This window comes from Dendropsophus ebraccatus, chromosome 5 (assembly GCF_027789765.1).
Source record: "Dendropsophus ebraccatus isolate aDenEbr1 chromosome 5, aDenEbr1.pat, whole genome shotgun sequence".
Taxonomy (NCBI): Eukaryota; Metazoa; Chordata; class Amphibia; order Anura; family Hylidae; genus Dendropsophus; species Dendropsophus ebraccatus.
This window is the reverse complement of record NC_091458.1, coordinates 127,252,053-127,268,736: the sequence shown is the minus strand read 5'-3', so window position 1 is coordinate 127,268,736 and position 16,684 is coordinate 127,252,053. Positions and strand designations below refer to the sequence as shown.

General features: G+C 41.8%; 1 protein-coding gene across 1 annotated transcript in view; it reads right to left on the bottom strand.

The window, feature by feature from the left end:
• The window catches only part of TLCD3A (TLC domain containing 3A), a 36,370-nt gene that overhangs the window by 10,613 nt on the left and 9,073 nt on the right, over nt 1-16,684 (bottom strand). Inside the window, exons 2-3 of the mRNA XM_069972966.1 lie at nt 3,568-3,651; nt 2,996-3,098 (exon numbers count right to left, since the gene is read on the bottom strand). Coding sequence (XP_069829067.1) covers nt 2,996-3,098; nt 3,568-3,651 — 187 coding nt within the window. The remainder of the gene's footprint in view (nt 1-2,995; nt 3,099-3,567; nt 3,652-16,684) is intronic.

Sequence of the window (16,684 nt, the reverse complement as noted above, 5' to 3'; positions counted from 1 at the left end):
TTCACTAATCTCCTTGAGTTCAGTGAGTACTGTGTTTTGTTGGTTGATCTGTCATTGCCCCAACCAGCCAGAATTCTGCTCCACACTGACGAGGGGCAAATACCCCGAAACAGCTGTCTGTGGATGGATGCGTGCCTTGGCAAGCCCTTGTCATGTCGCAATACTCGCACCTTGAGTTAGACATTGACACAAAAGGGGCCAACCTGTTGTTTCCCTATTTATATTCCAATACTCACAACCGAGTGGGACTTAAGGGGCTAGCTATTAGGGTGGTGTGGTGCTCTCCCCATCATGGAGGCACCCTGTGGCAACAGGCTAGGGATATCTGGCTATTCCTGTGTTTTGAGACTCGCAACCGAGGCTCCACGGACTCTTGTTTTGTATATGATTTTGTAATATGTAAAAATAGTGCAAACATACAGATTTTTTTAATCTCCATCCTCAGTTAGTTTTCCTTCAATTCTGTGTTCTATTAGGTGGACTGGTGCACTATAGGTGGTACTATCTCCCTCAGAACACTGATTCGCCCACCTGCCTGCCCCTTTATGAATATTCATCTAGCGGTCTGCAAAGATGAGTGCCCAGTGTGATGTCACTGCAGAGTGCTACCTAAATCTTCATGAAAAGGGGGAAGGGGGAATGCACTGAACCACCTAATTACCGTACTAAGCAGGCGACTGCAGGAAGACAGAGCTGAGGATGAAGGTAATACTGCCATCTTCCCCACCGTATCCTGTCTTATCGAAACGTAACAGAAAAATCTAACCAGCTGTTAGTTTCCCTTTACAGTGGTTTTCTAGGCAAATGTTTTGCGCATTAAAAAAATACACAAGTAAATACTTCTCTCACTCCTCCAGTTCTCTGGCTGTTAGATGCTGGCGGAAGAGGAGCGCAACCAGAGCTAGAAGATCTTACAGCCAAGACAGCAAGGGAACAGGGAAGCAGCAAGGAATGTTTTCTGTTTGCCTTGTGTTGTGTTATTTGATATGGCCATCCAAGCCACATTAATCATTACTGAATAGATGTATCCCTAAAATATTCTATTCCATAGGCGATAACTACATTTGTTTGGAAGATACACAGAAACATAGAAGATTGTCAGCAGAAAAAGACCACTTGGTCCATCTAGTCCTTTCTTATTATGTTAGGATAGATATATGCTTATCCCAGGCAGGTTTAGATTCAGTTACTGTAGATTTACCAACCACACCTGCTGGAAGTTTGTTCCAAGTATCTACTACTTTTCAGTAAAGTAATTTTTTTCTCACGTTGATTCCCTCTTTCCCTCTAACTAACCTCTCACTGTGTCCTCTTGTTTTTAAGTTCAGTTTTTTTTTATTAAAAACACTTCTCTCCTGAACCTTATTTAGTCTTTTAATATATTTAAAGGTTTCAGTCATGTCCTCCCTTTCCCTTCTTTCCTCCAGACTATACAGATTCAAATGCCTAAGTATTTCCTGATATGTTTTATGCCTGACACCCTCCACTATTTTTGTAGCCCGTCTTTGGACCTGTTCTATTTTATCAATGTCTTTTTGTAGGTGAGGTCTCCATAACTGGACACAGTATACCAGATGCAATGTCACTAGTGCTCTATATAGCAGGATCATAATCTCACTCTTCCTGCTGGTAAAACACATGTAAGACACCTATGAGCTTTGCACATACTCCCAGAAAATGAGGTTTGTTAATGTCCCATGCTATATGTAAATTAGCCTTAAAGGGGTACTCCAGCGTGGTTTTTTTTGGGGGGGATCTGGCCGGGGAGGAGGTGGCTGAGAGAAAAGACGTCCACTCACTTTCCCAGATCAATTGGCGGGTCCCGTATCGCGGCGCTCCGGTCCCGGGCCGCTTCCTAGTGTCTGACGCGGGCTCGAGACGTGACGTCTCAAGTCCGCTCAGCCAGTCAGTGACAGAGGGGGGATCCGTTTTGAAGTCTGCTCAGATCCCGCCTCTGTCAGTGACTGGCAGAGCAGACTTGAGACGTCACGTCAGACACCAGGAAGCGTCCGGAAACCGGGGACCGGAGCGCTGCGATACGGGACCCGCCACTGGAACCGGGGAGGTGAGTGGACGTCTTTTCTCTCAGCCACCTCCTTCCCGGCCAGATCCCAAAATACCCCCCACACTGGAGTACTCCTTTAACTAGTCATGTGGGTGTTCCTCAGTGCTTAGAGCTGGTCATGGATGACTATAATCCTGCCTCTCTGGAAGTATCAAATATGCAAAAGAACACTGCAGAGACACCATCACATGTCTCAATGTCAGTGAACTAGCCTGACCTTCCTCCGGGAAGGAACAACAAAGCCAAGGAATGTCTCCAATCAAGGAAACCACCCAAGAAAGGTATCCATCCACAGACAGCTGTTTCGGGGTATTTGCCCCTCATCAGTGTGGAGTAGGAATCTGGCTAGTGGGAGCAATGACTAGTGAGTGCATGCTAAAGTACGCTGGTTGACCTCAGGGAGATCAACCAAAACACCGCAGAGACACCATCACATGTCTTGACATCAGTGTATTCTAGAACAGGTACAGAGCAGTACAGGACATGTAGTATCACATTGTACTTTAGAGAATCACTACTACACAGCCAACCAGTGCATGCATTTCAGTAATACTGGGGTGTTACCAGTAAAATGGCCATTTTCATTGATCATCTAGTTATTCACATGTGCCATAGTTCCTGATTGTCCATAGCATTGTATGTTGACTCTGGTCTCAAGTTACAATGATCCAGAAAGGACCATTTTATGTTGAAAATATTGTATCTTGAGGCCATTGTAAGTTGAGGGATCACTGTATATTAAAAAAAATGTAAATTAACTGCTGGATAATCCTTTATGGTGCGTTCACACCTACAGGATCTGCAACTGATTTTCTGCAGCAGATTTCAGTTAAATAACTGAACACAGCATCAGATTTGATGCTGTGTTCAGTTATTTAACTGAAATCTGCTGCAGAAAATCAGCTGCAGATCCTGTAGGTGTGAACGCACCCTTAATGTGTAACATGATTTTCGGCGGACCTGTGTAGCATCAAACGGTGTCTCAGACCCAGATGGTTCAGACAAGAACATGGAAGTATTCAGATGTTTTGTACTACCATACGTAGACCGCAACCACCACACTTATTGTGCCATTCTGTGTGCCCGTGTGAAATAAAAAGAAGCAACATTCTGTTCTGTGATCATTCTTAAAGTGGAAACAACCGACAACCACCCTTTCGCACTGCCCTGCAGCCAAAACTAGTAAAATCGTGAGAAATATTGGTTAGCTGAAAAACTGGTTATGAATAAATGAGCAGATGTAATCTTCTTTTTCTACCTTGTTTCCCTTTATTATTTAAGATGCCATAAATAATGGCTAATATATGCAAGATAAAACATGTTTATGAAACACTCAATCTACATGAATATTCACACAAGACACCTGAACAAATACATATTCAGGACCCAGAAAGAATGGTGCTAAGGGTGACTAGGCCTTTCCTTAGGTATACATCCTAGGGAGGAGTTATCTGCGACAATGTGATAAGTGACATACTGCGCCCCTGCTCTCATTCACTTACCTGTCATATTTCACATCTTTGCAGGAAGTTATAACAATGATGCCGGAACCAGCAGCAAGAGCTCCTTGAACAAAAGAGACTATTCTGAAAAACAAGAGGTGAAAAAGAAGCTTTATTTTTGGTCAAACTGTACCGGGCTGTACAAGACATACTATTTGATGGATTAGACTGATTTTTTTGCAGAGGGATAAAGGTTTTTTTTTTTCAAGCGCAGTATTACTGGTATTACTGTGGAACTGCTTCTAATAAGGCACCATACAGTAGTATATAGGGCACCCATAGCAGAGAATGAAGGATCATATTCTAAATGCAGTGCTTTAAAAAAAATATATTTTTTTAATTATCAATTACCACACAGCCAATTTCACAGTGCGGCAAGTGCATGCAGACAATGTCCCATCTGCAGGCAGTGGAAAACAAGCTTGCCATTTTGTAGGTAATAAGTCAGGGGCACTCATATAAACAGTTTCCCTGGTCGTCTGTCTCTGCACTCTGTGATGCTGGGAGGGTAGCTCAGTGAGGTAGTCAGCAATTTGAAGGGGTCGGTCCACATCACAGAGTGCAGAGACAGACAGCCTGGGATGCTGTTTCCATAAGTATCCCCTAAGGGAGGGGGAGGGGGGGCAAGGGAGTTCAGAGCAGGGTGGAGAGAGCAGCTCAGGAATAACCCTATAATATGGCAATATTGCATATCATATGCAGTTCCTCAAAGGAAAGAGCATGATATAATATGATGTTAGCTGATATAAACTCTATAAAGAGAATCTGGAAACAGGAGAAAGATGATGCTAATAAATATATCACATTAAGGGTATAAACCCACACACCGTATACGCAGCAGATATGCAACAAATACGCAGCAGATTTGTTGGTACAGATTTGATGCTGTGTTCAGTTATTTAGATCTAATCTGCTGCGAGTTTGCTGCGAGTTTGCTGCGTATCGCAGCAGTAAAAACGCTGCATATACGGTGTGTGGGTTTATACCCTAAACGACATATATTCATGAAGATGTATGCTTCTAAGTCTCATTGCATTGCTATCCAGAATATTTAACTACCACTCTATTGTTTTTCTCTTACAAGGTTATATTGATAACATGTTTAATATATGGTGAATGAGTGACAGGAAGTAGCAGGTAAAGTCAAGAAAGTCCTACCCAGTGTGTAATCACTTACAGGTTTGTGGTGCCTTACTAACAAGATCAATGCAATTCAAATACCGTCTGACCTTACTATGACTACATCTACCTGTATGTTATCATGGCATAACAATCCCGCCTGAATGACCTGATAACAGTCAAGGCACCAACAAGAGATTTGTTAGCTGAAAAATAAAAGTTTATAATCTACCACTCTAAGGCTATGTTCACACTATGTAAGTTTCGTAATAATCACGGCCGTTGTAACAACGGCCATGATTACTGCGGAACTTACGTAGTGCTGCCTTCTAAGGAATACCGTCCGAAGTGTATACACATGGTATACACTCCGTCCAGGATCCCTAGCGGCGCTGCAAGGAACTGACATGTCAGTTTTTTGCGGACGCTATTCATTGAATAGCGGCTGCAGAAAACCTGTCAGTGCACACAGTGGAGCGTGCGCCTCCGGACGCACTCTCCATTGTGTGCAGCAGGTAATTCGGATGCAGGCGCACGCTGATGCGCCGACATCCAAATTTAACGGCAGTGAAGATCACCTGTAAGTTACTGCAGTACCGGCCGTTCTGTGACCTGGCTGGGTCACGGAAAGACCTGTGTCTTACACAGTGAGAACATGGCCTAAAACTGTGACAATCCATACATACTATGCAGCAGTATGAAGTTCGTCATTTGATTAGCTGGGGCTGCTGAAGTTGGATAAAGATCTAGGGTTGTCTGGAAAACCTGGATACAGCCAATGACTATATCCATGTTTTCCACATAGCCTCAGGGCTTTATCCAACTTCAGCAGCCACCGCTATTCAAATGCCGAACGATCGGCTCGAGGTTCGCTCATCTCTAGTGGCTAGTAACAGAGACACCAAGACAGAACATAGGAAGTGGGGGCAGGGCAGTCTCTTAAGGGCTAAGCAGGCAATTTATCAGCGAGGCCATGATGTTCCAGCAGCAGGAACCATGCTGTGACGTATGGAGGAGCCGGCCAAAAATTACTTCTGGCAGCTGCACGCCAGACCTGAAAGTGACGCATTGGAGGCACAGGGACGGGTCAGTATACTTTATTATGTTCACACACTCCCCTGCCTTCCTGTATTTTTTATTTTATGTGTTTCTCTTTAAAACTGTAATAAACTACCAACACTGCATAGTAAAAAGAAGAAGCATTAAGTGAAATTAGATTTTATAAAGACATGAAGCAGCTGTAGCAGCATTCAGAAATATTTTTGCATTGTAAGTGTATAGAGTTTATTAGCTAAAAGCTAAATTATGTATAGCACAGACAAGCAAATAGGTAATGCTTCCACTTCTGTGCCGATTACAGTTTGCATGGTTGCATATTAGGTCTTAAAGTGTAACTGTAATTTAAAACATCTTTGCAGAAATCAATAGTACAAGCAAGTATAAGAAAGTCTGTAACTTCCACCACCAGCACCACTTCTTATTTGTTCATTACCAAGAAAAAGTTATTTATTTACATGACATAGAGGCAGAGTAAAGACAGGTTTGCATTTCCCATTCTAATCTATATAGCAATGAGCGGTAGAGAGGGGATGAGTGAGCAGGAAGAGGAGAAAAACAGCCCTTGCACTGTGCAGACTCTGGAAACTTCTCAGGGTTTGATACAGTGAGGTAGGAATACAGGATGATGTGACTATGTAGTGTATAGGAGGCAGCACAGTCTAGTCTGCATCCATTTACAGAACAAAAGAGATGCCCAACATTAGGGCTAGTATTTGACAGCATCTGATGGAACATGTGTTGATTCTTATTCTGTTGGATTCCATATGAATATAAAAATCTCAGGAGAGCTGACCAAATTTGTCTTTTTGCCTGTGTTCCAGATGGGGGAGTGGCTGCCTCTACCTGGTCGTGCACTCCACCCAACCCACCCAGGTGGTTATTATTTTTGCCAGTATTAGTTGAATCCCGCATGCCCATAGCATAGGCTTATTATATGAGAGGAGAGGCCAAAGCACAGTGTAGGGTCCATCCCGAACATGAGGCCGCCTTATCGTGGTGGGATGGTTCACACTATGTGCAAATGGTAACCCAGAGTCTCATTATTTTTATGGAGGTTTTTCGTTTAGCAGTTGGGGGCTGCTTTTAGAGTTTTCATATCTGTATTGGGTCTGTATCTTGCCATTAGAGGTGAGCTGTTGCATTTTTTTGTGTTTTTTTTTATGTCTTTATGACATGTTAAAAATTTTTTTTATAATGACAGGTATACTTTAAGATTGCCAAACCCATTATACAGCGTTTGGCAATGTACAGGGTTCCTTTACCATATAATGTGAACAACTTCCTACACTGAACAGAAATATGGCTGTCAGAGATCCGCCAGTATCTTTTGCATACGTGTGTAAAGCATTACACAAAAAAAGCTTTTATGGCTACCTACAAACCCCACCCCCTACTGTTTTACTTTTTTTTTTTTTTTTTACAACCATGTGATTACAACCTTGGTACAACTATGGTAACATCCTTTTCCATCTGTGCTGAAACAAGTTGGTGACAGATTTACTATATCAATAATTATCACATGGCAAAGTACATCTTTGTCATTTACACATGACCGACTGTACAGGATAAACAGTTCTGTGTTTCGGGTAGGTACACACGAGAGGATTTTTCCGAATGTTACCAACCATTCTTCGCTGTTTAAGTGTTGTTTTAGGTGCGTTTGTCAGGTACTAGGTATGAATTTACATAGGCAGAAAATAGTATGTGATTTCAGGTCACATTATTATAGAATAATTTCCTGCTACGTGGACGGAGATTCTATAATATTGCCAGTTGCTATTATACTAGTCTGTCACTTTTGCTTTAAAACCTTATCCTGTGAACATTTATGGTCAAATGCTCAACTTTAGGCCAGTTTTATAGGGACGTAATACGACTGGTTCTGCAGACCTTAAAAGTGATTATATTGCAGTTATTCACTGACTCAGAGGGGACATTTTCTCTTGTTGTTCACTTTTGTGTAAGTCTGGCATATATAGAGAATATCATTCTACTAAACTGTGAAAGCTACACTAATCTAATGCTCTAACACAGTATACATTAGAATGGATTATTTCTTAAGCATCACTGTAACCAGAGATCTCCCCCGAGGATCACACACGTCTGGGTAATAAAATACTATTACCATAATGGGACAATTTCTCCTGCAACGCTGTCGCATATTTGTAAAATGAAAACTTATGTTGACAGGAATTGAAGCAGAGCAAACAAAGACTTATGTCCGCATCCGCAAAAATGTGTGACTTATAATAATTATTTAGATGATATAACAGATGGGATGTGATTACCATTTACAGGAGTATCTACACGCTATTAGTGTTGAGCGAGCATGCTCAGACTGAGCACCTAATGGTGCTTGGGTAAAGGTGGCCGTACACCTTCAATAATTGACGGGCATCAGTTATTTTATACCTCCCGCCAGCCGCAGTAAACTATTTCATTTTTTCATTCTATTTTTTGTCCCTTGAAGGGATGTTTAAATGAAATATGCAAAAATTTAAATGAAAAACCGCAATGGGTTTCTACAAGATACATTAGAACTGCGTCAGTATGCACCTGGTAAAGGAGAGGTCTGGCAGGGGCGGCAAAAAACAATCAATCATTACTCACCTCCTTGTGTCACAAGCTCCAGGACTCCTCCTGGAAGGCATTTTCCCCAAGTTCCGATGATGTCACGACCTGGCTGATAAATTGCACGCTCAGCCAATCAGTGACAGTAGCTGTGTCCTGCCCCAGTCAATCAGCAGGCAGTCCAACAACTGGGTCATGACGTCAGCTGTATAAGAGATCCCAGAGCCCGGCGGGGGTCCTGGAGCGGCAATCTAGCCCTGCAAAGGCTCGGGGGGGGGGGGGGGGGGGGGGTAATGATTGGTTGTTATGTTCCCTTCTGCTCCTGCCACTTGAAAATTATGTTAAAGGGGAACTAACAGCAGGTTCATGCAAATGAACCTGCGGGTATCTGTACCAGGTACAAAGCTGGAGGGATATCAGCAGGTTTGTTTGCATGAACCTGCTGATAATTCCCCTTTAAATCCCCTGACTTCTTCCTTAAATGCTCGAGTCCCCTATTGATTTCAATGGGGTTCGGTAATGGGGTTCAATTGGGTTTGAGTTGAGCACTCCAGCATTAAAAATATGCTTGACTCGAGTAACGTGGACTTGTGCTCGCTCAACACTACAGACTACCAAGAGCAATATCTAACATGTAGCACAACACAACCAGTATATACAATGAACCAAACAGAATTAGGCTAATGTATTACTACTTACAATGCCCTCTATACACCTCAGTATGCATTAGTATTAGCATAATGTACGTGACATCATAGCACATTCTAAACCCGCAGTTTATGCTCCAGGTCTGAAGACCAATCTATTCCAGCTTAGCATTACCTGTAGTGTAATGGGATGGGAAATGTGCCTTGCCTTTGTGGATGTTTTCTATTGCTCTAAGCTCTTAATAAAGGCCCTATTACTGGTGACAATCGTGTAATAGAAGGCCACGATCAGCCGGCTGATTGTTGCTGTCATTTGCCTTTCAAATGGACTGCGGAATAGGAGCGGCAGCAGCAGACCGCAACTATCCTCTATGGGCTGCCCGGACAATATAGTGATCACCCTGGCAGGGCCCCCCCGCAGCTCCCTGCGGCCCCCCTGTACTTAACCGCTCGCTGCCACCATGTATATTAGCGGCAGCAGCAAGCGGGGAACAAGGAACTGTGTAATAGGGGCTTAAGGGCCCTATTACACAGGACAATTATCGTGCAAAAAATCGTATATCCTACGAATTTAAACGATAATCGTTCTGTGTAATTGCAGGCAACGATCGAAAAATCCTTCGTGTGTCGTTAATCTTTGATTTAGATCTGAACCTAAAATCACTGTTAATCGTTCGCTGTAGTTCCACATTCATTTGCTCAAGTTCCACACTTTTTCACTAATCGTTCAGTGTAAGTGCACATTGTTCTGCAAACGATCACAGTAACAATCACAATAACGATCGTACCTAACGATTATCATTCTGTGTAATATGGTGAACGATTTCAGGTTGAGGATAAACAATCTCGTTTGCGATCGTTTATCTTTAGTCGTTAATCGTTAAAAATCGCTCCGTGTAATAGGACCCTAAGGGTGGTCTTATAGCCTCCTAAAGTTTATAGTAATATGCTAATAACAGATTTGCTATTTATTGAACAATTCCCGCAGATAAGTGACGTAGCTTCTTATGTGGCGAGAGCATTTTTACAACAATGTTTATCGCATAAACAACTATTTCTACTATATCTAAATGATCTTTTCCACAGACTTATAATAAAAAAATAACTAGTTATACCAGCAAAACAAAAAAACTAAAAAACTAAACTAAACTAAAATAAGCTGCACTTGCTTCTTTTCTGCATGGCTCATTTACATTACAGCATCTGAAGTGGAACTGTATCAGTCACCAGACGATTCTGATCTATAGTCAGCAAATTATACAGCAAGAGAAGCTGCGCTCATAGATTTTTGTAAGTAAAATCTGCAATTAATCCCAGCTTATAAATCCAATGAGTCTAATGGTCCCCATACACTTTATACTTGTTGTTCAAACCAGCTGTTCGCAGCATGATCTGCCAAATGTATGGGGCTCTCCCGACACTACATCCACCAACAGATGATATCGGTGGAGACAGGGTCGGGCGTGATGGAAAATCACTGCCTGACCCCTTTGTCTTCTGAGATATAAGCCAGAGAGCAGGTTAACCTTCCACCCCCCAAACATTCCTGTGTATTGGGAGGATGGGGGAGTTATTATAATGCTTTTCATTACAGGCAACTCTCAATCTGAAACTCCCCCAGTAGCTTTGTGAGACCACTCCTGTTCCCCTAAAGGAAGGGAATATAAGAGGGGACCATTGCAATGGACATACAACCCCCATAACATTTATTAGACAATTGGGTTTTATTATTGGACCCCTTTAACCTTTACATGTATAAGCCTGTGCCATCTATCCTATTACAATCTAGGTGCCCTGTATATCCTGATTACACATCTTCATGAATATATATTTTATGCAAATATACTACAGTAGTTATTACCTTTCTCCAGTTTCTGTATTGTGCCATGTGTGTTCTTGTACAACCCCAATTATAACTATCTGACCTGCATACTCATTGTGTATATCTGTACGTCCTTCCTGTTTTTGTACTTGCCATAATAAAAGGTTACTCCCATTTATATTACAGTTTTTCCCTGAAAATAAGACAGTAGTGTCTTATATTACTTCTTACTCCCAAAAGATGCGCTAGGTCTTATTTTCAGAGGATGTCATTTCTCCATGAAGAAGAATTCACATGTCACATGTCACATGTCACATGTCGCATGCACAGCAGGGACAGAGCGTACTGTATGGCAGCTTCCGGCCACCAGGGGGAGCTCACCAGCAGCACACTCGTACAGCACAGCAGGGACAGTGTACAGTACGGCAGGAGGCGACGGGATAACGGCAGACTGTGTGCAGCTCTACATCCGGTGTTAGCGGCAACGAGGATGGCGGAAGACGACAGGTCTCTTGATGTCTTGCCTGCACATTTACAAGTGACTGCTGTGAAAGTGAACATTAGGGTTGGCGGCAGGTGACGGTCTTCACGTCCTGCATGCAACTGCTCTACAACAGACAGTGAAGGTAGGGGACAAAGGTGGTGAGCTAAAAAGAATCACTGCTGCATGCCCTGGTGTTCTGTTTGGCGGGCATGCTTCCAAACAAAAACTTTGCTAAGTCTTACTTTCAGGGGAAGCCTTATATTTAGAAATTCAGGAAAACCTCTCCTAGGTCTTATTTTCAGAGAAACAGGATACTAAACCAGGTACACCGCTTTACAGCAATGATATAACCTAATTAGAGATGCGCTCGATTGTGATGCCTGTGATCTCAGGTGCATAGTTGCGATCCCGGGAATATGCGGCCAGGATATTCCAGGGAATTCCAGGTCAATTCCCTAGAATATCCTGGCCGCATATTTGAAGGATCGCAACTATAAATCCGGGATCACAGGCATCACGAAAGGTTTGCTCATCTCTAAACCTAATGAGAGTCATCTTTTTTTTACAGGGTAATGCACCCTTCCACACACCACACAGCAAAAATTAAGGAAAAGTTTGAGGAACAGAAACAAGGTGCCTCCTCACAGTTTATATCACTATAAGGATCCGCCACTAACATCTACCACTAACATACAAGTCGCCTTCAGAAGTCTTGTGGAGTCAATGCCTTACTAGGTCAGAGCCATATTGGTGGTGTGCCATTACACATTTGTGTCATACAGTATAATGCTCTCCATCCTCGGACGGCCTCTTTTGTGTGAGCACTGTGAGAAGTGGCGATTTAAAATTCATGTCACACAGTATTAAGTAATATGGCCACCAACCAGCTTCTACAGTGTTTGCCATTTTGCTTTCCCAGACTCCTGAATACCAAATCAGCCCTGTTATGCAGTCATGCGTCGTACTTGCCCGTATCACTGTATATCTAGAAAGATTTGACATTCAGGAGTCATTAACACAAAATACCTGTTGCAGCCCTACTCATTTACACATCAAGTTCTGATGCAGGTTTATATGTGTTTATCCAGGTGGATGTTTACATCTAAATGAGCAACAGGTATTCATGTGTTAATAAATATTCAGATGAGTTTCACACGTACCGTATCGCAGTGGATTTTCTGCTGCGGATCCACAGCAGATTTGACTGAATGAATGAACACAGCATCAGATCCGCACTGTAAAATCTGCTGCGGATCCGCAGCAGATTTGATTGTGCAGATTTGATGCTGTGTTCATTCATTCAGTCAAATCTGCTGTGGATCCGCAGCAGAAAATCCACTGCGATACGGGTTGCTGCCCATGGAGGGGCAAACAATTCATTCCATACTTGTTATTATCTATTCAGTCTCCTTCCCCCAGGTCTGAGCTTCTGCTTTCTGCTGAAGACACAAAAAACTGTGTGTGAGCTTTTTTTCTCCCTTTCTGCTCTAAATCCTTCCTCCTTTGGCTTTATCTTCAACTTTATAGCTTCTTTGTAATTCTGTAAGAGTTCATCTGAGGTCAAGTTGATGAACTCACTGTGATTATCCCTTCCGGCACTACAAAGTTGCAGATAGGGACTTGTTTACATCAGCCACCTTGAAATGGAGGGGGAGACGGGAGAAAAAAAAAATTTTTTTGTGTCTTCAGTAGAAAGCAGCAGCTCAGAACTGGGAGAAGGAGACTGAATAGATAATAACAAGTATGAAAAGAATTGTTAGTCTCACCATGGACAGCAACATATGAAAAGTAATGTTTGAGGGAAATACCTCTAGGTAGGTGTATGATTTTCACATACTTTACATACACACTTGCATCTAATGAAACAAATGCCCAGAATCTGTGCACTCTCTAAAATAATGGCGATAATGTAAAAGGGCCCTTGGTTATAAGATCACCTTGCTGCTGGTGTGGGGATAGGGACTTATGGAGAAGCTGTTGATTGTTGTGTACACAGTATTCAGGTTGGGAGAAAATAAGGCTCTAATCCAGGATTTAGACCAGGACATTTAGCTATTTTATTAGACGCAGGAGACAATGTAGGCTAGGGGACAGGGAGCATTGCTGCTGAGTATGGGAAACAATCATAGTAGCCAGGGACTAACCCTTCTAGCGATGATATGAGGAAAAATCTAAATTTCCCCAATGTGGTCAGATATACTGCTATTACACATATATTGGCAGAACACAGAACTAGAATGATAGGTATGCTTTAGTTTATTTTAACATCATTAATAAAGAAAAATGACAAACAATACAAAAAAATGACTAAACCAATTCCTTCCGTCTGGGTCTTTTTATACAGCACAGCAGGTGTGCATGGCACGAGCGTTTGCGTGGCTGGGCCGCACAAACAATCACCCTATTGTTCATGCGGCCATGAAATACATTGTTATCAGCCGAACATTTCCTGTTTAGAGATAAGCACCAGATACCGTAAATTTTACTGTGTGAACAAAAGATCAAATCAGCCGACAAGCGACTTTGTTGGCTGGTCACTAGCCATTTTACAGTGGCCGATTATTGAGTAAATGAGTGCTCCTAGAAACGCTCTTTAATGATAATTTGGCCTGTGTAAAAGGGCCTAAACCCTTAGTATTCTGACCAGAATCTATACCTCTTCTCCACATATGATGCTTACTTTAATTCCATACTTCTTATTTTACTTCATGACAACCAGAAAATACAAAAAGATGAAAAACAAAAAAGATCTTTTCTGAGACCGGCCGGGTCGCGGAACGGCCGGTCTCATACAGTGTCTGAACATGGCCTTACAAAGGATGTGCATACATATACTTCCTGCTTTTTCACCAATTTTCCAGATTTTGGATGGTGTTTGTTCTTGTTGTTTTACAGAGAGTGAAGTTAAAATAAGTACAAGGCTCCTCCAGGAACAATTTTATTACAGCTCATACTTGATGGTTCTATGAACTACTATTTATTTATTCATCTTTGTATATTAAAATACAGAGATAATTGTGGCTAAATATGTCTGCATTGTGTCCATCATGTTTATTGAAGCTTATGTGTTGTATCTGGATTCAGCTATACTCATATTACAACATATGCATCAGATACGACTACAGCTCATGTCTTTTCAGGCTCCACTGCTGCTCAATACAGAAGATACAATGCCAGTGCAGAAAGTGATACGGCATCTGATGAGCCGGACAGACTGACATCAACAAGAAGCAAGTCCAGCTCACTCATACAGAATATAGCAAAAGGGAATCCAGCATCCAGCACAGGCCATCAAATTTTCATACACAAGAAAACACATAAGGAATAGGTTGGATACTGCTCAGTCATAGAAGTGACCTGTATAGGTGTAAAGTGTGTGAAGGAGTGATCTCTGTCTGTTACATACAAGTATGCAGAGTGTTTGTATAAGTTACAAACTGCACAAAAACAGCGGAGAAGATTAAGTTAAGAAATGTACCTTCACTCTCAATACCTTGCGTGCTAATGTTAACCTGCTGGTAGTTTCCCTTTTAGAGGGGTAATCCAGTAGAAAAAAAAATTCTAATTAACTGGTGCCGGAAAGTTATACAGATTTGTATATTACTTCTATTTAAAATGGTCAACTCTTCCAATACTTATCAGCTGCTGCATGTTCTGCAGGAAGTGGTGTATTATTTCCAGTCTGACACAGGGCTCTCTGCTGACATCTCTATCTGAGACAGGAACTCTCCAGAGTAGTAGCAAATCCTGATAGAAAACCTCTCCTGCTCTGGACAGTTCCTGACATGGACAGAGGTGGCAGCAGAAAGCACTGTGTCAGACTGAAAATACACCACTTCCTGCAGGACATACATTAGCAGATAAGTACTGGAAGACTTGAGATTTTTAAATAGAAGAAATTAAGAAATCTGTATAATGTTCTGGACCAGTTGCTTTGAAAACATTTTTTTCACTAGAGTTCCCCTTTAGGCCATGTTCACTTGGCGTAAGAGACCAGCCGTTCAGGAAAATCAGTAGAACCGCTCTGCTATCTATTCCTCTCCCCCCTCTGTGTCCATGCGACCTGGACAACCCCAAAGACTTGCCTTATGGAGCACAACTCTTTCACTGACACAGAGCGGGGAGAGGACCATGCTGTAGCGCGGTCTTCTCCCAGCTCGTTTTTACAATTGGTACAGGTCTGAACACTCAGACCCGAACAGATCAAAACTTTTGACGTGTCAAAAGTTTTTTTTAAACCAGTGAAACTTTAATGAAGCCAGCGCTGAGGAGGAGAGTAAAAAAATTATGTTAATTCTCAGTGTTCCGCGCTCTATGTACAGGTACAGCTACTAACCCACCATTCTCAGTGTGCCCAGGACCTTTGATATTTTTGGAACTAACAAAGGGAAACATAAGCACAGAATCTAATAAGAAATCCCCATGACAGGCCAGATATTGTTATGATATGATAGGGATTGGCATTGTTGGCTTATGAGGTTTTGTGGGGGAAGCAGTGTATAATCCTGTTGTTATTGTCTACCTCTATCACCTTGTTTTATCAATCTTATTGTTTTACATACTTTTACTGCATATAAAAAGCTTAGCTGCAAGTCATGAATTTGATTTGTCTTAAGCTTTGTTCTCACCTGCCATCCGGCAACTTAAAGTGTCACTGTCGTTATAACTTTAAAAATCTAAATCAGCAGTAGATGTGATAGAAAGCAAGTTTGCAATTTACATTCTTTTTTTGTTTTTTGTTATCGTGGAAAACACAGCACTTGTCTTTACAAAGACTCTAAACACAGGAAGTCCCGGTCATCTGCACTCACAGAGAAGGCAGTCATTTGATTGAGCCGTGACACCCTGTACTGGCCTGGACTGGCCTGGCTGCTGTAAACAGGTGTAGATTGGTTGTGCAGAGCCTGCGCCGGGAAAAGGGCAGGCTGGGTTTACTTCATAAATGTCCCCCATGTGTTTAGTCTCTTTTTTTCAATCTGCCTAAGACTAAAGACTAAAAAGCTGCCTTCCAAAGTCTGGACCTGGATACAAGTAAGTATAGCTTTATTTTAAAGAGTAACTCATTAAATTTTTTTATTGTAGAAATGAATAGTACAAGCGATTTAAGTAAAACATCTATGTAGTAGGTTATTAGACAAAAAGCCTCTTTCTGTACTTAAAAAGCAGTTATATTTATTGATTTTTTGAAAAATGACATTAAAATGACAGTTACACTTTAAGGCTGGGTTCACACTATGTATATTTGAGGCTGTATTTGTGAGGCTGTATAGCAACCAAAACCAGGAGTGGATTGAAAACACAGAAAGGCTCTGTTCACATAATGTTGTAATTGAGTGGATGGCCGTCATTTAATGGCAAATATTTGCTGTTATTTTAAAACAACGGCTGTGGTATTGAAATAATGGCCGTTATTTA